This window comes from Oncorhynchus mykiss, chromosome 22 (genome assembly GCF_013265735.2).
Source record: "Oncorhynchus mykiss isolate Arlee chromosome 22, USDA_OmykA_1.1, whole genome shotgun sequence".
Lineage (NCBI taxonomy): Eukaryota > Metazoa > Chordata > Actinopteri > Salmoniformes > Salmonidae > Oncorhynchus > Oncorhynchus mykiss.
The window spans coordinates 40,188,659-40,212,335 of NC_048586.1; the positions used below are offsets into that span (position 1 = coordinate 40,188,659).

Below are 23,677 nucleotides of genomic sequence, written 5' to 3' on the forward strand. Positions count from 1 at the left end.
TGTGACTCGAGTGGATGGAGTCTTTGACATGTTTTTTTTAAAAGGGGTGTTCTTAATGAGGCAGTCAGTAGAATAAACAATATCCAAAGGTTCCTCGACCCTTTTTAGGTAAAAAGCTGAGGGGTGGGGCTGGAGAAATGTAACCACACTTCATAGACATAGCTATCGATGTAAGGACTGACCATCCATAATATCAAAATTATAGTTTTAACCATGTTTTAAGGCTATACAGTGTCTTTACATTTGCATTGTTTACAAACATTAGAGGAAAACAAGTTTATATTTTGGGTTATCATGTGGTAAGACAGCTCATGAGGCATTTACAAGTTAAATTCTTCAATAAACAATGGGTATATATCATTAATTTATAAGTCCAAAAACGGATGTAGCATCTAAGGGTTCTAGCTTTAAAGCTGCAATATGTAACTTTTTGGGCGACCCGACCAAATTCACATAGAACTATGAGTTATAGATCTATCAGTCTCATTGAAAGCAAGTCTAAGAAGCTGTAAATCTGTTCTATGTGCGCTATTTTTTTGCTTCCAGTTCTTACATTTTTTTTGTTGTTGCATCTTTTACTTTCGTTTTGCACACCAGCTTCAAACAGCTGATAATGCAATATCTGTGGTTCTGGAAAATATTTTTTCTCAGCGGTTTGGATGGTACAATGATTCTCTGCACTAGCTTGTTTTGTCATATAAACTGAAAAAAGGCAAACTATAGCTGTGTTCGAATACTCATACTAACCGCACTATTAGTGACGTGAATTAAGTATACAGTATACTTTTTGGTCATTGTATGGATATTAGTTAGTATGCCAAGTTAGTATGCCAAAGGTTCCCGGATGTCGTACTAAATTCGCGGAAATACGAAGTATTCATTCAGTGGACACTATTTCCGTGCTTTTAAGGCCCATTTTGCAATTCTTCAGAAAATGGGAGTGGCTTCACAACGTTTTCAGATTTGAAGAAAATGGCGGAAAATATGCAGGCGAAGTCCAATGAGAGCGGATACAAATTCATTGCTTTAACTAATTATTACAAATGTTAACAAAATGTTGATAACTGTAATAAAGTAATGACTTTTCAAATAAGTTAAGTTACGTTGGCTGACAATTTGTGTACGGTGACCTAATACATCAAACTTGCCAGGCAGTATATTAACTATCTGCTGTCTAACTACCCAACGTACATTGGCTTGATTATTCACATCATTCTTAGATAAGTGGTATAGTCGTTGTGCGTTTCAATAGACTGTTAATTATGGCTATCTACTCCGATTTCAGAGCGCTCTCAGCAGAATAACTGATGAATTTACAAACACTCAACACAGGTTGAATATGGCCGGTGGGGTCAAAGAGTAATGAAATTGTTGACAGCAGCACAGTTACAGTCATCTACGCTCTGGATAACACGAAAGCAGTCTAATCAGCTCTGCAAGGGGGAGTAAAATGGTCAGCGCGAGAACACGTAGCTAGCCAACGTTAGCCAGTTAGCTTGGGTGCTTGACTTTTTTTTACGAAATCGTAAAATGTTTAGCTAGTAAGTTGTTATGCTAACCAGCTAGCAATAGGTTGCATAGCAACGTTACCCGCTTCCGGTAGACAGGCGATGCGCTAGTACTCTCAACTGAAACGATACCGTTTGTTTACATTATACTAAAATTAACAAATAGTATGTAGTATATACTCATTACGTATGTAGTATACAGTATGTTAGTATGGGTATTCGAACACATCTTATTATAATTTTAGCTAGCAACCAGGAAATAGCGTAGCGATGTCTGTGCATTCTGTGAAGTTCACAATCCAGGGCGAATGGTGGCGATAAAGCCTGACTAGTTGGTTTGGCCGTGCCTAAAAAAATATATCAAAGAAGAAAAAAAAACAATATTGTGGTTTCCGGGACGTGACGATCATGGTTTCAGCGTACTTGCGTCCATCCGGTTATCGGTGTCCTGTGCGAATGCTGGAGAGCTATGGCGGCGTGCCGGGGATCCTCGTCGAAATGGTTTTTCACCCGGGAGCAGCTTGAAGCCACGCCGTCCCGCCGTACGGGAGTGGAGCCGGATAGAGAGCTTTCTTACCGACAGCAGGCGGCAAACCTCATTCAAGATATGGGCCAGAGACTCAACGTGTATCCTTTTATAAACCATCATCAGACATGTCGAAGGAAGGAGTATAGACATGGTGCTTTGTAGGCCCGTTTCCAAGGGTGCTGTGCTGTGTGTGGGAGCTGGGGACACAGTTAGTAGCCATAGTTTGTAATATCAGAACATTACAAATGTGCCAGTGGTCGCTTTAATGTATTCGGCGTTGTGTAGTAATGGTACAGCCAAATTGACTAGTTAGCAAACATAATCCGTCAACAACATGAAGGCCATCTATCTGGCGCCAACTAGCATGCTGTTAGCCTGGCAGTAAGTTAGCTAGCTAACATTTAGTTTACTAATCTTCCCTGCTAGTTCCCCTACTTGAAGTGTTAACTAGCTAACGTTGATGTGTGTTTTTTTGTTTTATTATGAATAGCCAATTGACGGCTGCCCAGCATGCCTTTGCCAACGTTAGCAAACCAGCATTGCGTTTGTCTGTCTAGTTACGGCCCAAACAATGGCAATGCAAGAACCTGCATTATTGCTGGGCTTGTCGTTTTCTTTTGCACGGTTCCCCTGTTGCGTTATCTACCCAACAACAAATTATGTATTTACTGAAATTACATTTGAACATACTTGAATTCCTTAACCCGTTTTCTCCAGCTCACAACTTACTATAAATACAGCAATTGTTTACATGCATAGATTTTATATGTACCACTCTTTCACCAAATTCCACAGAAATGTAAGTATTTAGTCAGCCTGACTGTATTTTCCTTAAATATGCAACCTGTTTACACAATGTATTGCAATTAATTATCTTCTGTTACAGATAATTTCTCCAACCACATTATTCCTAGCTGCAAAAGTTGAAGAGCAACCTCGGAAACTGGAGCATGTCATTAAGGTTTCACATGCTTGTCTAAACCCTCAAGAGGCCCCGCTTGATACGAAGAGTAATGTAAGTCTGGGTACTATGGGTATTGTAGGTTTTGCTATTCTCCCTGTTTTTGTTAATAGCATCAACACCTGCTTTTGTGTAGTTTGAGGTGTGTCACCAGATGTAAGCTGAGTCTGATAGTAGTATGACAGAAGCAATTTGCAGTCTTTGTCAGACGGATGTCTGTCCTGTCTCGGCATGTTCTTAGTGATATTATTCCTAATAGCAAGACTACATTTAAACCAACTGGCACTAAGAAATAACCCATACTGTTACTTTGGAATAGGGTATCGATAGACACATTACACATGTCATGTAATGATTGTCTATTGAACTTCAGGCATACCTCCAGCAAGCTCAAGAGCTGGTGATACTTGAAACCATAGTGCTGCAGACTTTAGGTAAGTAATGACTGAGTGAGAGTATAGCAACAACTTGATCCAGTATACAAAGTGTTATGTTTGAATATTCTGTTGGACCGTTGCTGTCAGGCATTGATGAATTGCCTCGTGTTCCATTTTTCAGTTATTTAAATCAGGTACAGTGCATTCGGAAAGTATCAGACCCCTTGACTTTCTCCACATTTCATTACTTTACAGCATTTGATTTTGATTTAAATTGCTTTTTTCCCCTCAATCTACACACAATACCCCATAATGACAAAACAAAAACCAATTTTTCTAGAAATTTTAGCATATATATATATATATAAATATATATATATAAATATAAATAACTTTTGCTTAAGTTTTCATACCCTTTACTCAGTACTTTGTTGAAGCACGAAAGACACTCAAGGACATTCAGAAACTTGTCCCGAAGCCACTCCTGTGTTGTCTTGGCTGTGTGCTTAGGGTTGTTGTCCTGTTGGAAGGTGAACCTTCACGCCGGTGAGGTCCTGAGCGCTCTGGAGCAGGTTTTCATAAAGGATCTCTGTGCTTTGCTCCGTTCATCTTTCCCTCAATCCTGACTTGTCTCCCAATCCCTACTGCTGAAAAACATCCCCACAGCATGATGCTGCCATCATCATGCTTCACCGTAGGGATGGTGCCAGGTTTCCTCCAGACATGATGCTTGGCATTCAGGCCAATGAGTTAAATCTTGGTTTCATCAGACCAGAGAACCTTGTTTCTCATGGTCTGAGTCTTTAGGTGCCTTTTGGCAAACTCCATGTGGGCTGTCATGTGCCCTTTACTGAGTGGCTTCCGTCTGGCGACTACCGAGGAACTCTGGGGCTCAATCAGAGTGACCATCGGGTTCTTGGTCACCTCACCAATGCCTTTCTCTCCCGATTGCTTCTATTTGGCTAGGCGGCCAGTTCGAGGAAGAGTCTTGGTGGTTCCAAACTTCTTCCATTTAAGAATGATGGAGGCCACTGTGTTCTTGGACCTTCAATGCTGCAGAAATGTTTTGGTGCCCTTCCCCAGATCTGTGTCTAGACACAATCCTGTCTCGGGACCTCTACGCACAATTCCTTCAACCTTATGGCTTGGTTTTTGCTCTGACATCCACTGTCAACTGTGGGACCTTATATAGACAGGGGTGTGCCTTTCCAAATCATGTCCAATCAATTGAATTTACCACAGGTGGACTCCAATCAAGTTGTGGAAAAATCTCAAGGATGATCAATGGAAACATGATGCACCTGAGCTCATTTTAGAGTCTCATAGCAAAGGGTCTGAATAGTTATGTAATATAGGTATTTCTGTTTTTTATTAGTAATACATTTGCTAAAAAAAATCTAAAACCTGTTTTGCTTAGTCTACACACAATACTCTATAATGACTGTTTATATTTAATACATTTTAGAATAAGGTTTTAACGTAACAAAATGTGGGAAAGGTCGAGGGGTGTGAATACTTTCCGAATGCACTGTATGTCACGGTAACGTCAAACAATCCTCAATGCCAATATTCTATTACTGCAGGTCAAAATGGTCTCTTTTGATGAATCTCAGATGTTGGCAAAAAGCAGTCCCATCCATGTTCCAATTTGTGCTCTCCACAACTACGGAATACTCCCAATTATGTTGCCACCATCTGCGTCCATTTTTGTTATACAACGTCGATATACTCACCCTTAATTAGATGTAAAGAAAGAGGAACTGCCTTTCATAATCCACATGTAATCCTGACTGTGCTCTTGTGTTGAAGAATAGAGGGGAAGAGCCATTGATGGAACATTACGCTGATGCACCGTTGACAAACTGTTACTGTTGAAACTCACCTGTCGTGTATTTTGTTTCAGGATTTGAAATAACTATTGAACATCCACACACTGATGTGGTGAAATGTTCCCAGCTAGTGAGAGGTAGAGGCTTCCTTCTTTGCTCTTTCATGCCCTCTAGTCAGGTCATTACTAGAAGGGATCCAGGTTTTGTCAAATTAATATCAGATTTGACTTTTCGTAGCAGCTTATGAGAACTTAAGCAGCAGGTTAGGAAAATGAACGTAGCATGTTAGGTAAAAGCTGGATCGCTTCTAGCCATGACCCTCTTGTCGTGTGGAAGGATAAATGCTGACATGATTGTGTAACAAATTGTTGTTGACCTTTGCGTTTTCACTAAACATGACGTACAGTACATTAAATGTAGACACAACGAAATGAGCAGCACTGCAGATAGTGAGATGCAAGACTTGGCTCTCACAGCGTGACACAGTATCTGCGTATGCTCACGGGTTGCCTTCACGTTGTTAGAACGTGGTAGCCACGGGACCAAAACAGTGGCGAAGTTGAGCCTCGTGCTTCAACAAATTTGTTGTTGCGGAAAGAGGTTAGGGATTCTTTTTTTTGCCTTACGGATCCTCATTTCGTTAACGTTTGAACAGTCACACCCCTAGCATCTGCATCATATCGATGAGTCTACCTTTAAAGGTAACATTTGTCAACTTATAATTACTAACAGAGCACACTGGTCGGCAAAAACCTTAACCCTCTTGTCTCTTTCACTTACAGCAAGCAAGGATCTGGCACAGACTTCCTATTTCATGGCTACCAACAGGTTGTTATCCTGACACCCCTCCCTGCCTTTTTGTTGCACTGTGACTACTGCACACTATAGCTTCCTGTAAGCAGGGTGCCCTTTCTGTGTCCAACGGCCCTCTATGCGCCGATGGCTTCTGGGACGCTAGCCCCCCCACGGGGTGGGGTGGTTGGCGGTACCGGCCCTGGTCGCAGTGCGGTGTATTGTACAAGGGACCAGAGTTGGCACAGTGGGGTTGAATGCCCAATGTGAAGTGTAGTCGTGGGCTTGAACCTCACGGTTGCTCGGTTGCAAAAGCGCATATGTCTAAAAAAAGAGACTTTGGTAGCCTGAATAGCAGCTAAAGTTTACACAGATGTAAACATAACTAGACGTCGTCCTGGTAAGTACTGCGAACCCTCCTTTTTTTATTTGTTTTAAAAAAATCGCAGTTAACGTTTTCAGTCAGTTGAGCAAATGTTTCATGTAATGAGAGATATATATATATATATAAGACAAAAAAACAGAAATGGAAGCGCTAATTACAATTTGATGTTAACCCATTAAGGAGCTACTCAAATGTCATGTTTTTGAATTTGAAGAGAAGAATGCATGTTTTAATACACCATTTCATTGTATTGCAAAATATCTGTCCATCATAAGTATTGGTCTTGTTTTTTGAATTTTTACTTACAAACAACCATACAGTTTATATTCCTGACCTGACGGGTTAGTTTTGCCATGATGTCATGTTGGGTTGGGATTTAATATAGCTTTTTTGTTTCCCATAGCCAAAAAAAACCCTCAAAACTAACTACAATGTTTGGACACAGATCTTGATAAATGCTTTTAAGTTAGGCCTGGTCATAATTAAGCTGCTGCTAACGCAATCCAGCAATCGTATGAAAATTATAATTTTTTTGTTTAAAAAAAAAATACAAATATGATCGAGCTAAAGACAACATTGTGTTCCAAAAACTGCCTGTTCTAAAGAAGGCATTCTGCATTTGACCCATTAGAACTGGAGAGGCTTATGGCGAACAGTAAACAGAATTAAAGAGCTTGACGCTGTGCCGTAGACATCATGGTAATTAGAGGATGAATTGCTTAATGCCTGAACTCTGTGACCAGCCTCAGAAAGGCCTTGTTTGGGTCATAAAAATAGATTTTGCCATGGTTACTTGACCGTACCCTGTAGACTAAACAGTGAGGGGAAAAAGTGGAAACGGTACCCAAGTCTTTAGAAATATAATTGACTTGAATGGGAATATATGTTTTAGTGTTCTATGGTTTGGATTCTATTAGGGTTACAGTCACCGTGGTGAATACTTTTTAGATTTGATGTTTTTCAGGTTTGTGTGGACTAGTCTCAGTTTCAGGTTTGTGTGGACTAGTCTCAGTTTCAGGTTTGTGTGGACTAGTCTCAGTTTCAGGTTTGTGTGTACTAGTCTGTTTCAGGTTTGTGTGGACTAGTCTCAGTTTCAGGTTTGTGTGGACTAGTCTCAGTTTCAGGTTTGTGTGGACTAGTCTCAGTTTCAGGTTTGTGTGGACTAGTCTGTTTCAGGTTTGTGTGGACTAGTCTCAGTTTCAGGTTTGTGTGGACTAGTCTCAGTTTCAGGTTTGTGTGGACTAGTCTCAGGCAGCGCAGTGATACGGGAGATTAAAATATTCTACTTTTAATATGCATTATGTCCAGGCATTTAACTTATTGTGGCACAAGGTTACCATCGAGCTTTTACCATGGTATTTCAAATGGAAGACTATCTAGCTCTCTGGCCCTTTTCTTTTTTTTAACTCGTTCAAGGTTCAATATTGTAGCGTAATCTATTTCTACATAACTTGAGTTGTAAAGAACTTGAGTCAACTTGGATTACGGTTGACTAGAAGACATTTCCGTGTGTTTCTCACCACAACCAGTTAGTGTAAATGAGTGGATCTTTTGAATTTACTGCAAGCTGATTTTATACGGGACCATAAAATGTTGACCCAGTGTTATTTATTGGTGGTGGATTTCTTTAATGAATGGTGAAATTGGGTCACATTCCCAACAAAAAAACTACTAGTCTTTATTTGAATTTGAAGTTATTGCTATATCTGCAGCTGCTTTTGGTAAACACTAGGATGGTAGCCACAACGTGAAACTGACTCCTGATCTATTCTGCATGGCAGTAATTGTTTGTTCTTTTGTTAAGTGTGCAACTGTGTCAATGATAACATTTATTTTGCAATGCTTCTTCTGTTCTCAATACTGTGTGTACTATGGTTTACCTCAGCCTAAAGCGCCTGTGACTTATCGTGTTTGCCCCCTCTTCTCTTCCCTCTTCTCCATGTGACCTGTCGTTACGCTCCGGCCTCTCCTTGCGCAGCCTCCACCTCACCACGTTCTGCCTGCAGCACAAGCCCACAGTCATCGCCTGCGTCTGCATCCACCTGGCCTGTAAATGGTCCAACTGGGAGATCCCCGTCTCCACTGACGGGAAACACTGGTGGGAGTACGTGGACAACTCTGTCACGCTGGAGCTTCTCGATGGTGACTCTTAGATTATAGTTCATTAGTTCACGCTCGTAGTCGGAAAGACATGCAGAATGCTTAGTTACAATGTTTCAGTTTGGGAGAATCGTTTTGTTTTTCGTCGATGAGAAATGTGTGGGTGTATGTTATTATTGCCATTTTATATTAGGTGTTAAAACCAAGTGTCCTGTCCTTCAGAACTGACACACGACTTCCTTCAGATTCTGGAGAAGACGCCGAGCAGATTGAAGAGGATACGGAACTGGAGGGTAAGCAGAAGTTATTCTCCGTCGAATCATCATTAAGACCTCTCACTGACTAGACATTTGTAGATTGTCCTTGATGTCTGCTGATTTTTATTTCAGTGTAGTTTCATGCTCTTTACTACCACGTCATCATTCTCTCTTCTCCCCCATGCCAGGCCACACAAGCTGCCAAGAAGCCCAAGGGAGATGGCTCTCAGGCGAACGACCCCTACCCAGGACCCTCCCTGGTCCACGAACATTCCCTGGGAGACGGCATCCCTGGGGTCTCCAACTCAGCCTTCTCCAAAGCCGCCTCCTCGTTCCCTGTCCCACTGCCGGGTCACGCCAGTGGACCCCTCTCCCTGGACTCCATCGCCTCCATGCAGGGCAGCTCCTACACCTTCACTGCCCCCAGCGACTGGCCCCAGGACATGGGGGGTCGCTCGGAGGGAGGAGGCTATTCCCTCAAAACAGATACACTAGGCCTCCAACAGGGGGCTTCACTGTCTCTGCAGCATGGCTCTCTGAACCCACACAGACCAGATAAGACCATGGAGTTCAACCCTATTAAACATGAACACAAGGCTGTAGCGGGGGGGGGAAAGCAGCAGCAACAGCAGCCCCCGCCTGCCCAGAAAATGTCCCTGGACAAATACAGAGAGAAGCACGCTGCCGAGCTGGCGGTGCAGCAGAAACGCAAACAGACAGAGCAGCAGGCTATGGAGCCTGAGGGCAGGGATGCCTATATACCCTCTGTCCAGTCAGACCACAGGAAACACATGCAGCCCCACTCTAACCCAGGGAGCAGCAGCAGCGGCACCACTTCATCTCCTCTTAAAATGAAGCTGGCCGTTTTAGGCCAAGACAGGCTCCCCTCTGACAAACGGGACAAGGGGGGCTCACTCAAACTCCGCCTCCCAGTTCCTTCTCAGGGGGGCATGGCCAGCAAAGAGGAGCTGAAGATGAAAATCAAGGTGTCCTCTGAGCGCCACAGCTCTTCTGATGAGGGTGGGCCCAAAAGCAAACATTCCAGCCCGCTGGTGAGCAAGGAGAAGCATCGGGACCAGTCTGCCCACCGCCACCACAAGCAGCACGGACACTCTCAGCTCCACGCAGCACAGCACAGCGGCAATGGCCGAGGGGGCCTTGAGGGGCCAGCAGGTGTCGGGCCGGCCCTCCTCCGGAGCCCCCTGGGGCTAGGGAACGTTGAGGGGTTGGCGGGCCCGGCCCTTGCTTCTGTTTCCAGTTCCTCCCGCAAGAGGGCACACCCCAACGTTGCCGGCCACAACCACCACTCCTCCAAAACGAGCAAAAGCTCCAAGGGCGGCGCAGGTAGTTCCTCTCATTGTTCCTCTGTTCAGCTGCAGTCACAGTGTGTGTCGTCTCACAGCTCTGGTTTTAACCTTCCCTTCCCCCTCCTCCCCCTGTCACATACCAGGTGGGCTACGGACATCTCAGCACCCTAGTGAAACTGGACAAGAAGCCAGTGGAGAGCCGCGGCCCTGAGGTCGCCGGCTGGGGTACTGCCAGCATCAAACAGACACTTTTGACATGCTCCCATGTCCTGTTAAGTGCCCAAAGGAATAAACTCATGAACCCTCTATAGCAAGGCAATGGAAGGTAAAAGCAAAAAAATATAAAGCAAAGTGTAGGACAAAAATATAATTATTATGCTTCCCGATCATCTGATCTCTTGGCAGTGCTGGTATAGTCCTGCCTGTTTCTGTATCTGCTGCTTAGTCCTCTCCATATTCTCTGGATGGGTCTTGAAATGTGGACGTGAGTTAGGGGGTCATCCTAGTTTAAATGTTGAAAAAAGGTATACTGAAAAGGCATGAAAGATGCAATTTATTTTCTTTTCAATAATTCCATTTCCACAACTAATCCAGTGAGAAAACAAGGCAAGCGGTCCTCTTATGACTGGAGGGCTTGTCAGTCGGTAGTAGAGAAGGAAGGCCAGGCACGCCAAACATGCCAATGGGAGCTGGATTTTTTCATTATTTTTTGGAACTAGTTTTTTTAAATACTCAATACTGTATCGATGATCCGCATGTTTCTATCATCAAAGGGATAAAGCAGAATGCAGACTGCTGTTTACAGAAAGTGGAGATAAATATACATACATTTTTGTATGTTTAAAAAGCTATACCATAAATACTCAGGTTTGGAGCTGCTTGTAAGTATGAGATATATATATATATATTATATATGATGGAGAAAAAGACTATTGTAACTTGATGTAGGAGTCCTATCATTGGTGATTCTGACTGCAGCGTTCCACTGTTGTGCTTAGAGCCTGTACTATGCATGGCTGCCGGTAGAGTGCACTCGACCTTCGACCTTTCCATCCCTTTGTAGGGTCTGGATTTCCTCCAGTGCAGACCCTACAAACAGTACCAACCACCTGGCATGTTGTCAGAGGCCATGCAATTTGTACAACTATTTTTTGGGGGAGGGGGGACCTCCAAGATGACCTAAAGCTGGATGCCAAAGGCTGTGCCTCGCAACAAAAACAAACTAAGGACACGAGGACAGTAAATACTAGTGCTATAGTTTACATGCCTAACCTTTGCTGTGAAGTGCATTTACATAAAATGGTTGCTTGACCCTGTAGCCGATAGATGCAAAGCTGTAAATCAGTAATGGTAAATAATGTAGGATTGTTAATGTTCAGTGACGTGGCAGAAGAGTAGCCAGGTTATTGGGCTCAACGGTCCGTCAGTGTTGCTGATACAGTACGGCGGCTCGTGTGCCGCTTCTCAACGGGTCAGTTTCCTACTGGATATGGCAGATATCGTTCTCAATTGTGGACACAAACTAAGAACTGTTCTTTGACTGGTTAGTTCTTATTTCAGTGTGCAGACAGTTGGTATTGAGGCCACGATGCTATGTTCCACCAGTACTTATACTCTTGGGCACAGATGGTGGTTTGGATAACAAGAAGGCAAGTGCAAATCTGGACAACTAGTTTTATTATTTTATTTAAGTTCTACAAATAAATCCTAAGGTTGACACTACCTTAAAACTTGACCTATGTTGTATGATTGATTGGTATGTACTGTATGTTTATATGAAGAGAATGGAAGCAACATGTTATACAAATGCCCTATTTGTATCCTCTGCAAGATCTTGTTCCAAGGGTGATAAAGGTTTCAAGCAATACATTTGAAAAGGAATTTAAATACGGTGTATTATGCGAATTTGACAGATTTACACTGCCGTTCAAAAGTTGGGGGTCACTTAATGTCTTTGGTTTTGTAATAACATCAAATTGATCAGAAACTCAGTGTAGACATTTAATGCTGGAAATTTTATGGAATATCTACATAGGCCCATTATAAGAAACCACCACTCCTGTGTTCCAATTGCACATTGTTAGCTAATCCAAGTTTATCATTTTTAAAGCCTTTTGCAATTATGTTACCACAGCTTAAAAAAAACTGTCTTTCTTTAGACTAGTTGAGTATCTGCATTTGTGGTTTCGATTAAAGGCTCAAAATGGCCAGAAACAAAGACCTTTCTTCTGAAACACATCCGTCTATTCTTGTTCTGAGGAATGAAGGCTATTCCATGCAATAAATTGAAGATCTCGTACAACACTGTGTACTGCCCCCTTCAAGGAACAGCGCAAACTGGCTTAAACCAGGATAGAAAGAGTGGGAGGCCCCGGTGCACAACTGAGCAAGAGAACAAGTACGTTAGTCTAATTTGAGAAACAAACTCAATTCTCAGAACAAGAATAGACTGACGAGTTTCAGAAGAAAGGACTGTTTCTGGCCATTTTGAGCCTGTGATCGAAACCCACAAATGCTGATGCTCCACTTTTCTAAAGAAGGCCAGTTTTACTTCTTTAATCAGCAAGTTTTCATATGTGCTAACATAATTGCTGAATGGTTTTCTAATGATGAATTAGCTAAAAGGCTAACACAACGTAGCCATTGGAACACAGGAGTGATGGTTGCTGATAATGGGCCTCTACACCTAATGTAGATAGATATTCAATTAAAAATCAGCCATTTCCAGCTACAATAGTAATGTACAACATTAAATGTCTACACGTTTATTTCTGATCAATTTGATATTTTAATGGACGAACGAGGACATTTCAAAGGGACCCTAAACAACTTCTGAAAGGTGGTGTGTATATACATTCTTGATAGACGTTACGGCTTTTCACTTCTTAATGAACTCAGGAAATAGCAACAAACAGCGTTGTGTAGGTTCTAAACAAAGATGACATCCTTGGGAAAGAAAGGGTGGCCCAATAGGTGTTCAGCAGATGGGCGCTGTTTCTGGTCACTGCAAAGAGGACCGAATGTTATTCAACCTGGCTGCAAGTTCAAGATTTACTGACTGGGTGAGACGTCACATTTACCTTGGTTTGACTTACATCGGTTACGCTAGAGATTGACATAATTAACAGTTACTGAAATTTGGATCCACACTCGGTTTGTTTTACTTTAGTCTGTAGATTCCAATCTCTGTTTACCCAGAGACTACATTCGAGGTAAGGAAACAGTTCTTTGGTTGAACTATTCCTTTAAATTATTGTATTTTGCTTGTAAGTACAGAACCATAAATCAACTCACCTGGTCAGACAGACAAAGTCCTTGGTGTCCTCTGAGACCCCGTCAGGCATTGGGCCTCTCCTCACACAGATTTAGAACAATGCAAGGAGAACACTGACACTCAGTTTGTCGAATTTCTGTCTTGCTAGTGTAACAGTTTAGCTTCCGTCCCTCTCCTTGCCCCAACCTGGACTCGAACCAGGTTGGGGCGCACATCAACAACAGTCACCCTCGAAGCATCGTTACCCATCGCGCCACAAAAGCTGCGGTTGCAGGGCAAGGGGAACAACTACTTGAAGGTCTCAGCAAGTGATGTCACCAATTGAAACGCTACTAGCGCGCACCCCGCTAACTAGCTAGCCATTTCAAATCGGTTACACTCACCCCCCTTTTGACCTCCTTTTCCGCAGCAACCAGTCATCCTGGTCAACAGCATCAATGTAACAGTTTAGCTTTCCGTCCCTCACCTCGGCTCAAACCAGGGACCCTCTGCACATGGACAAGTCACCCTCGAAGTTTCGTTACCCATCACGCAACAGAGCAAGGGGAACAAGCCGCGGCCCTTGCAGGGCAAGGGGAACAACTACTTCAAGGTCTCAGCAAGTGACGTCACCAATTGAAACGCTACTAGCGCACACCCCGCTAATTAGCTAGCCGTTTCACATCGGTTACGCTAGAGCTGCCCTGGTCATCTGTAAGTGCTGTTATTGTGAAGTGGAAAGGAACAATGATGACTCCGCTGCGAAGTGGTAGAACACAATCTCACAGAACGGGACCGCTGAGTGCTGTAGCGCGTGTGTAAAAATCGTCTCTTCGGTTGTGACTCAACTACCGTGTTCCAATCTGCCTCTGGAAGCAACATCAGAATAACTGTTCGTCGTGAGCTTCATGAAATGGGTTTCCATGGCCGAGCAGCCTTACACAAGCCTAAGGTCACAATGCGCAAGGCCAAGCGTTGGCTGGAGTGGTGTAAAGCTCGCCGCCATTCGATTCTGGGGCAGTGAGAACACGTTCTCTGGAGTGATGAATCGCACTTCATCTGGCAGTCCCACGGACAAATCTGGGTTTGGCGGATGCCAGGAGCACGCTACCTGCCCCAATGCATAGTGCCAACTTAAAGTTTGGTGGAAGAGGAATAATGGTCTGAGGCTGTTTTTAATGGTTTGTGCTAGGCCACTTCGTTCCAGTGTAGGAAAATCTTAATATTACAGCATACAATGACATTCTAGACGTTTCTGTGCTTCCAACTTTGTGCCTTTCCTATTTCAGCATGACAATGACCCCGTGCACAACGAGAGGTCATACAGAAATGGTTTGTTGATCAGTGGAGAAGAACTTGACTGGCCTGCACAGAGCCCTGAACTCAGCCCCATCGAACACCATTGGGATGAATTGGAACGGCGACAGGGAGCCAGGCCTAATCGCCCAACATCAGTGCCGGACCTCACTAATGCGCTTGTGGCTGAGTGGAAGCAAGTCCCTGTAGCAATGTTCCAACATCTAGTGGAAAGCCTTCCACAGAAGAGTGGAGGCTGTTATAGCAGCAAAGGGGGACCAACTCCATATTAATGCCCATGATTTTGGAATGAGATGTTCGATGAGCAGGTGTCCACATACCTTTGGTCATGTAGTGTACAGTATATGTTTTAACTTCTATGCCTTATGACATACATGATTGTGATGAATTTCCTACAAAGATACGGTATGATATATTTGAGACAAAGTATAAGATTCATCTATGAATATAAGAAAAGTATGTGCTGAGAGTATGACCTTATTTCCTTCATTGTTTTTATTTTTGTTAGTCAACATAAAAAACAATGTAATTAAATGAACACATACAAATACACCACTGACATACAAAATCTTAGCTTGTACAAATAATCTTCTGCCATATAAGATTTTCATGATTGTTTGAAATAGGACAAATATAGTCACCCATCTATGATTATTATTACACAGACACAGGGCATGCACACACATGCTCTCTCTTTCACTGCCTCTATCTGAGACTTGACGTCACACATTGAGAATGTGGCCTTTTTTCTCCCCTATCACCATCCTCCTCTTCCTATAATATACACACTATTCTCTAGATAACTCTCCCCCCTTAGAGAAAACACCTTTGAGCCTCCGATTTAACGTTTTAGGAAAAACATACATTTTTCAGACTTTTAATCAAATCAAATTCTATTGGTCACATACACATGGTACGAGATGTTATTGGTCACATACACATGGTACGAGATGTTATTGGTCACATACACATGGTACGAGATGTTATTGGTCACATACACATGGTACGAGATGTTATTGGTCACATACACATGGTTAGCAGATGTTATTGGTCACATACACATGGTACGAGATGTTATTGGTCACATACACATGGTACGAGATGTTATTGGTCACATACACATGGTTAGCAGATGTTATTGGTCACATACACATGGTTAGCAGATGTTATTGGTCACATACACATGGTTAGCAGATGTTATTGGTCACATACACATGGTTAGCAGATGTTATTGGTCACATACACATGGTTAGCAGATGTTATTGGTCACATACACATGGTACGAGTTGTTATTGGTCACATACACATGGTTAGCAGATGTTATTGGTCACATACACATGGTTAGCAAATGTTATTGGTCACATACACATGGTTAGCAGATGTTATTGGTCACATACACATGGTATGAGATGTTATTGTGAGTGTAGCGAAATGCTTGTGCTTCTAGTTCCGACAGTGCAGTAATATCTAACATGTAATCTAACAATTCCACATCAACTACCTAATACACACAAATCTAAGTAAAGGGATGGAATAAGAATATGTACAGTGCCTTGCGAAAGTATTCGGCCCCCTTGAACTTTGCGACCTTTTGCCACATTTCAGGCTTCAAACATAAAGATATAAAACTGTATTTTTTTGTGAAGAATCAACAACAAGTGGGACACAATCATGAAGTGGAACGACATTTATTGGATATTTCAAACTTTTTTAACAAATCAAAAACGGAAAAATTGGGCGTGCAAAATTATTCAGCCCCTTTACTTTCAGTGCAGCAAACTCTCCAGAAGTTCAGTGAGGATCTCTGAATGATCCAATGTTGACCTAAATGACTAATGATGATAAATACAATCCACCTGTGTGTAATCAAGTCTCCGTATAAATGCACCTGCACTGTGATAGTCTCAGAGGTCCGTCAAAAGTGCGGAGAGCATCATGAAGAACAAGGAACACACCAGGCAGGTCCGAGATACTGTTGTGAAGAAGTTTAAAGCCGGATTTGGATACAAAAAGATTTCCCAAGCTTTAAACATCCCAAGGAGCACTGCAAGCGATAATATTGAAATGGAAGGAGTATCAGACCACTGCAAATCTACCAAGACCTGGCCGTCCCTCTAAACTTTCAGCTCATACAAGGAGAAGACTGATCAGAGATGCAGCCAAGAGGCCCATGATCACTCTGGATGAACTGCAGAGATCTACAGCTGAGGTGGGAGATGCTGTCCATAGGACAACAATCAGTCGTATATTGCACAAATCTGGCCTTTATGGGAGAGTGGCAAGAAGAAAGCCATTTCTTAAAGATATCCATAAAAAGTGTTGTTTAAAGTTTGCCACAAGCCACCTGGGAGACACACCAAACATGTGGAAGAAGGTGCTCTGGTCAGATGAAACCAAAATTGAACTTTTTGGCAACAATGCAAAACGTTATGTTTGGCGTAAAAGCAACACAGCTGAACACACCATCCCCACTGTCAAACATGGTGGTGGCAGCATCATGGTTTGGGCCTGCTTTTCTTCAGCAGGGACAGGGAAGATGGTTAAAATTGATGGGAAGATGGGTGGAGCCAAATACAGAACCATTCTGGAAGAAAACCTGATGGAGTCTGCAAAAGACCTGAGACTGGGACGGAGATTTGTCTTCCAACAAGACAATGATCCAAAACATAAAGCAAAATCTACAATGGAATGGTTCAAAAATAAACATATCCAGGTGTTAGAATGGCCAAGTCAAAGTCCAGACCTGAATCCAATCGAGAATCTGTGGAAAGAACTGAAAACTGCTGTTCACAAATGCTCTCCATCCAAACTCACTGAGCTCGAGCTGTTTTGCAAGGAGGAATGGGAAAAAATGTCAGTCTCTCGATGTGCAAAACTGATAGAGACATACCCCAAGCGACTTACATCTGTAATCGCAGCAAAAGGTGGCGCTACAAAGTATTAACTTAAGGGGGCTGAATAATTTTGCACGCCCAATTTTTCAGATTTTGATTTGTTAAAAAAGTTTGAAATATCCAATAAATGTCGTTCCACTTCTTCATGATTGTGTCCCACTTGTTGTTGATTCTTCACAAAAAAATACAGTTTTATATCTTTATGTTTGAAACCTGAAATGTGGCAAAAGGTCGCAAAGTTCAAGGGGGCCGAATACTTTCGCAAGGCACTGTACATATAAATATATGGCTGAGCAATGACCGAGCGGCATAGGCAAGATGCAGTAGATGGTATAAAATACAGTATATACATATGGGATGAGTAATGCAAGATATGTAAACATCATTATTAAAGTGGCATTATTAAAGTGACTATTGGTCCATGTGTTAGAGTGGCCAATGATCTAAAGTCTGTATGTAGGCAGCAGCCACTCTTGTGTTAGTGATGGCTGTGTAACAGTCTGATGGCCTTGAGATTTCAGCTATTTTTCAGTCTCTCGGTCCCAGCTTTGATACACGTGTGAATTCAATTAAGCAATTTTATATTACTTACAGTAGTGTGTGCATATATTTAAACATGGGGGGCCCAGCTAGAACCAAACTCACGCCCCTGGCATCGCAAGCAACATGAACCACACAATCATGTGTTGTGCTATTTTCTCCAGTTAGCATTGCATTGTCTTTAATACCCCACAACCCAGTGCATGGATTAGGTAAGGGAGCAATAATGATTAGCACTTTTTAGAGAAGTATGAGATGTCACGCTTGACCCCTGACCACTCAAGACATATCTTGCTACTGTGATGGCACACTGCAGTATTTTTTTATTTGTTTTGTGGGTCCGTGTGATCTGTAGGAAATAGTTTTGAGAAGTGTGAGATGTCACACTTGAGCCCTGACCACTGAAGGCAAAATTGGGGTTTGTAAATGGGGCAGCAGCGTAGCCTAGTGGTTAGAGCATTGGACTAGTAACTTAAAGTGTTGCAAGAACATATCCCCAAGCTGACAAGGTACAAATCTGTCGTTCTTCCCCTGAACAGTTAACCCACTGTTCCTAGGCAGTCATTGAAAATAAGAATATGTTCTTAACTGACTTGCCTAGTTAAATAAAGGCAAAATAAAAATGGTCTTAGCTGTTAAGTGTCTCCCTTACTCTCTACACACTGGTTTCCTGTTTCTCATGGCAACAGGCCACAAATCTTGCTGCTGTGATTGCACACTGCTGTATTTCACCTAATATATTTATATATTGTTTTACCTTTGTTTAACTAGGCAAGTCAGTTAAGAACAAATTCGTATTTACAATGACAGCCTACCGGGGAACGGTGGGTTAACTGCCTTGTTCAGGGGCAGAATTACATATTTTTACCTCGTCAGCTCGGGAATTCGATCCAGCAACCTTTCGGTTACTGGCCCAACGCTCTAACCACTAACCCACCGCCCCTAACAGCCTAATTCCTTGTGAGTCCCTGTGATCCGTGGGAAATATGTATCTCTAAGGTGGTCATACATTTGGCAGGAGGTTAGGAAGAGCAGCTCATTTTCCATCTAATGTGATGGGCAGTGGGCACAGTTTTGGCAAGTCGGTTAGGACATTACTTTGTGCATGACACAAGTCATTTTTCCAACAATTGTTTACAGACAGAATATTTTACATATAATTCACTGTATCACAATTCCAGTTGTTCAGAAGTTTAAATACACTAAGTTGACTGTGCCTTTAAACAGCTTGGAAAATTTCAGAATATGATGTCATGGCTTTAGAAACTTCTGATAGGCTAATTGACATCATTTGAGTCAATTTGAGGTTTACCTGTGGATGTACTTCAAGGCCTATTTTCAAATTCAGTGCCTCTTTGCTTGACATCATGGGAAAATAAAAAAAATCAGCCGTCAGAAAAAAATTGTAGACCTCCACAAGTCTGGCTCATCCTTGGGAGCAATTTCCAAATGCCTGAAGATACCATATTCATCTGTACAAACAATAGTATGCAAGTATAAACACCACGGGACCACGCAGCTGTCATACAGCCCAGGAAGGAGACGTGTTCTGTCTCCTAGAGATGAACGTACTTTGGTGCGAAATGTGCAAATCAATCCCAGAACAACAGCAAAGGACCTTGTGAAGATGCTGGAGGAAACAGGTACAAAAGGTATCTATATCCACAGTAAAACAAGTCCTATATCGACATAACATGAAAGGCCACTCAGTAATGAAGAAGCCACTGCTCCAAAACCATCATAAAAAAGCCAGACTACGCTTTACAACTGCACATGGGGACAAAGATCGTACTTTTTGGCGAAATGTCCTCTGGTCTGATGAATCAAAAATAGAACTCTTGGGCCATAATGACAATCGTTATGTTTGGAGGAAAAAGGGGGAGGCTTGCAAGTTGAAGAACATCCCAACCGTGAAGCACGGGGGTGGCAGCATCATGTTGCTTTGCTGCAGGAAATTAAAGCTTGAAAATGGTTGCAAATGGGTCTTCCAAATGGACAATGACCCCAAGCATACTTCCAAAGTTGTGGCAAAATGGCTTAAGAACAACAACGTCAAGAATGGCCATCACAAAGCCCTCACCTCAATCCTATAGAACATTTGTGGGCAGAACTGAAAAAGCGTGTGCGAGCAAGGAGGCCTACAAACCTGACACATTAACACCAGCTCTACCAGGAGGAATGACCCACAATTCATCCAACTTATTGTGGGAAGCTTGTGGAAGGCTACCCGAAACGTTTGACACAAGTTAAACAATTTAAAGGCAATGCTACCAAATACTAATTGAGTGTATATAAACTTCTGACCCACTGAGAATGTGATGAAAGAAATAAAAACTGAAATAAATCATTCTCGCTACTATTATTCAGACATTACACATTCTTAAAATAAAGTGGTGATCCTAACGGACCTAAGACAGGGAATGTTTACTCGGATTAAATGTCAGTTATTGTGAAAAACTGAGTTTAAATGCATTTGGCTAAGGTGTATGTAAACTTCTGACTTCAACTGTATGTATGTATGTATTTCATTACTTTAACAGAACAGTTTCCTAAAAGTCCAAACATAGTTACTTTTAATGACATTTTTGGTAATGTTCTAAAAACATGTATTTTTAGGTTGCAGGGAGGTTCTGAGAATGTTTTACTCTGGTTCCGTTTTCCTGGGAGGTTTTATTAAAGTTTTGAGAACAGAAATGAAAGGTGTTTGGAGGTTTTGGAATAACTTCCTTAAATTTCACTGAATTGTTTCAAGACTTTTAATAAGACTGCTAACTTATTTTGAGTAAACTTTGTCCAATCACCAAGCACAGATAGGAAAATAACTCCCATATGTCCTATGTTTTATTGTGACACAGCATCAGTGAGATTAAAACTGTTATCTTCTCTATTAATGTAATTAGTGCACTGAGCCACCAGGATGGAGCTGGCATGCTATGTTTTTTTTATTACGCAAAGCTGTTCATTTTTGTCTATTCAAACAGACCCCATTTCAAAGGACAGAAGCACTCATTAAGATCAGTCGTGGCCAATTAGTGGGCACGCCCCAACACACCTGAATACACTTAGGCCTAGATTCACTCAGATCAACCCGCAAAGCTGATGTTTTGGTGGTATCTGAGGTGGAACTACATTGGAGCCATGAAATCGTTGAGCAGCTGCTCTTGCTATCAGTGTCATGAAGCCACACCAAGGGGGGGGGGGGGGGGGGGGGGGGGGGGGGGGGGGGGGGGACAGGAGCAGACTAAGCACATACCCCTGTGGGGCCCCCATGATGAGGGTCAGTGTGGTAGAGGTGATGTCCATGATCCAGTTGCAGAGTGAAGTGTTCATTCCCAGGTTCCAAAGCTTGGTGATGAGCTTGGAAGGGACTATGGTGTTGAACACTGAGCTGTAGTCAATGAACAGCATTCTCACAGAGGTATTCCTCTAATCTAGGTCAGTGTGGAGTGCAATAGAGATTTCTTCTTCTATGGCTCTATTGGGGCGGTATGCAAATTGGAGTGGGTCTAGAGTGTCTGGGATGATGGAGTTGATGTGTACCATAACCAGCCTTTTAAAGCTCTTCATGATTACAGATGTGAGTTGTCATGACGTTGGCCTGGGGGTAGGTTTATGAATAAATACCTCTTCCCCCCTTTTTCCTCTCTCTACCCTACTGATGTTACATTTGCAAAACCCCTTGGTTAACATAGAGATTCTGGGAACATCAGAAGGTGGGGGGAAATGAACTATATTCTGGTAATCCGACCAACTGAACATACAGTGCCTTGCGAAAGTATTCGGCCCCCTTGAACTTTGCGACCTTTTGCCACATTTCAGGCTTCAAACATAAAGATATAAAACTGTATTTTTTTGTGAAGAATCAACAACAAGTGGGACACAATCATGAAGTGGAACGACATTTATTGGATATTTCAAACTTTTTTAACAAATCAAAAACTGAAAAATTGGGCGTGCAAAATTATTCAGCCCCTTTACTTTCCCCTTTTCCTTTATGACGTAATTTGTAATCAAGTTATGATTTAAATATGTGTATGTGTAATTCTGTGTGATTAGTTAGGTATTTAGTAAATAAATAATTAAACCCAATTTTGTATTGCTGATTCAACTTGTTAGCCAGGGTTCGTGCAGATAACCAAGAATTTACAACTTTCAGATGAGACTGAATTAAGATGACGATTAATATTGACTGCTATTGATGTAAAATATTACTAGGTCTTTAAGAGTTTATTCGGAAGATAACAGCTCTATAAATATTATTTTGTGGTGCCCGACTCTCTAGTTAATTACATTTACATGATTAGCTCAATCAAGTAATATTCATTACGGAGAAATGATTTTATAGAATAGCATGTCATATCACTTAATCCGGCATAGCCAAAGACACGACAGAGTGCTACAGGGCGGTAGTCATTGTGGAAGATAACCTTAGAGTTCATGGGAACAGCAATGATGATGGTCAGCTTGAAATGTGGGGATTACAGACGGGGACAAAGAGAGGTTGACCTGAATATGCCTGCCAGCTTTTCTGCGTAAGCTCTGAGAACGCGCAAAGGAATACCGTCCGACCCTGTGGCCTTTGCGAATGTTGACCTGATTAAAGATCAGTGGTACAAAGTACTTAAGAAAAATACTTTAAAGTACTACTTAAGTATTTTCCTTGGGTATCTATCGTTACTCAACTAAAATTTTAATTTACTACATTCCGGCAGAAAACATTGTACCTGACACCCAAAAGTACTTGACAGAAAAATGGTCCAATTCACACACTTATCAAGAGAACATCCCTGGTCATCTACTGCATCGAATCAGGCGGACTCACTAAACATGTAAATGATGTCTGAGTGTTGGAGTGTGCCCCTGGCTAGCCGTATAAAAAAATATATAATAATAATATGTCATGACTGTCCTGTGAGGATCAGAATGGGTCAGATCAGCTTGGCAATGGGCACTCTCTCACCCATGTTGTAGATTACAGGAGAAGGAAACTCTCTCCCCTTCCAGGATTTAACCCAAGGAATGTTCTTTGTTTCACAGAAGTTTTCTTCAGCGATACTCTAACACGGTCAAACGTGAATACTGGGACAATAATTCAAACATAAGCATGTGGGGACTGGTTAGTGGGGAGCTATAGAAAACTAATGCCATATTGTTTTTCATTTTGTGATGTCATTAAAAACTGGGTGGACAAAATACTGTAACTTGGAAAGTATATCCAGTTTATCTGTGAAGTTTTCATCCAATACATTGTGCATATAGAATGGGAAAAATGAAAGTATTTTTGTTAAGATAGGAATTTGACTTTATGAGGTATAAGAGAATCTATTCACTATAATCTGTGTATAAGTAGCCACGCCACGATGATGTCAGAGAGCGTGTCACACTGATGGAACCGCCCTTTTCGGCCAGAGTGCATAAAAGGTTTGGTAACGAAATGAACATCAGACCAGGAAACGAGAGCAACATGTTTGAAATTGTTGGAAATTTTAACCTCAACACGAGGGGAAGAAATAAACTCATCTTCCTTTAGACCAGCGAGATGGCGAGCTGCAGCTCATGACCACCTTGGTCCAAATCCTGAATAACAACACGAGCGGTAAAACAAACTCCCGTCTCAGACAATCACTG

General features: G+C 42.1%; 1 protein-coding gene across 3 annotated transcripts; it reads left to right on the top strand.

Moving 5' to 3' along the window:
• Positions 1 to 1,924: 1,924 nt before the first annotated feature.
• LOC110501869 (cyclin-T2) lies at positions 1,925 to 11,780 on the top strand. Of its 3 annotated transcripts, XM_021579717.2 has the most exons (10): positions 1,926 to 2,135; positions 2,755 to 2,836; positions 2,924 to 3,052; positions 3,372 to 3,432; positions 5,279 to 5,341; positions 5,987 to 6,032; positions 8,360 to 8,523; positions 8,704 to 8,774; positions 8,927 to 10,082; positions 10,189 to 11,780. In XM_021579717.2, exons 1-10 carry the CDS (start codon positions 1,978 to 1,980, stop codon positions 10,254 to 10,256), a joined length of 1,998 nt encoding a protein of 665 aa, XP_021435392.2. In that variant the 5' UTR covers positions 1,926 to 1,977; the 3' UTR covers positions 10,257 to 11,780. The 3 variants fall into 3 exon arrangements, 2 of the variants coding, with proteins under 2 accessions (XP_021435393.2, XP_021435392.2); XM_021579718.2 differs by lacking the exon at positions 10,189 to 11,780 and having other exon boundaries at positions 1,925 to 2,135; positions 8,727 to 8,774; positions 8,927 to 9,434; XR_005038836.1 differs by lacking the exons at positions 8,704 to 8,774; positions 8,927 to 10,082; positions 10,189 to 11,780 and having other exon boundaries at positions 1,925 to 2,135; positions 5,987 to 6,396; positions 8,360 to 8,497.
• Positions 11,781 to 23,677: the final 11,897 nt, after the last annotated feature.

Coding starts and splice junctions, on each gene's coding strand:
- LOC110501869 (XM_021579717.2), top strand. CDS start 1,978: ATGGCGGCGTGCCGGGGATCCTCGTCGAAATGGTTTTTCACCCGGGAG. Junction 3,433..5,278: donor CATAGTGCTGCAGACTTTAG/GTAAGTAATGAC, acceptor ATTTTGTTTCAG/GATTTGAAATAACTATTGAA. Junction 5,342..5,986: donor ATGTTCCCAGCTAGTGAGAG/GTAGAGGCTTCC, acceptor TTTCACTTACAG/CAAGCAAGGATCTGGCACAG.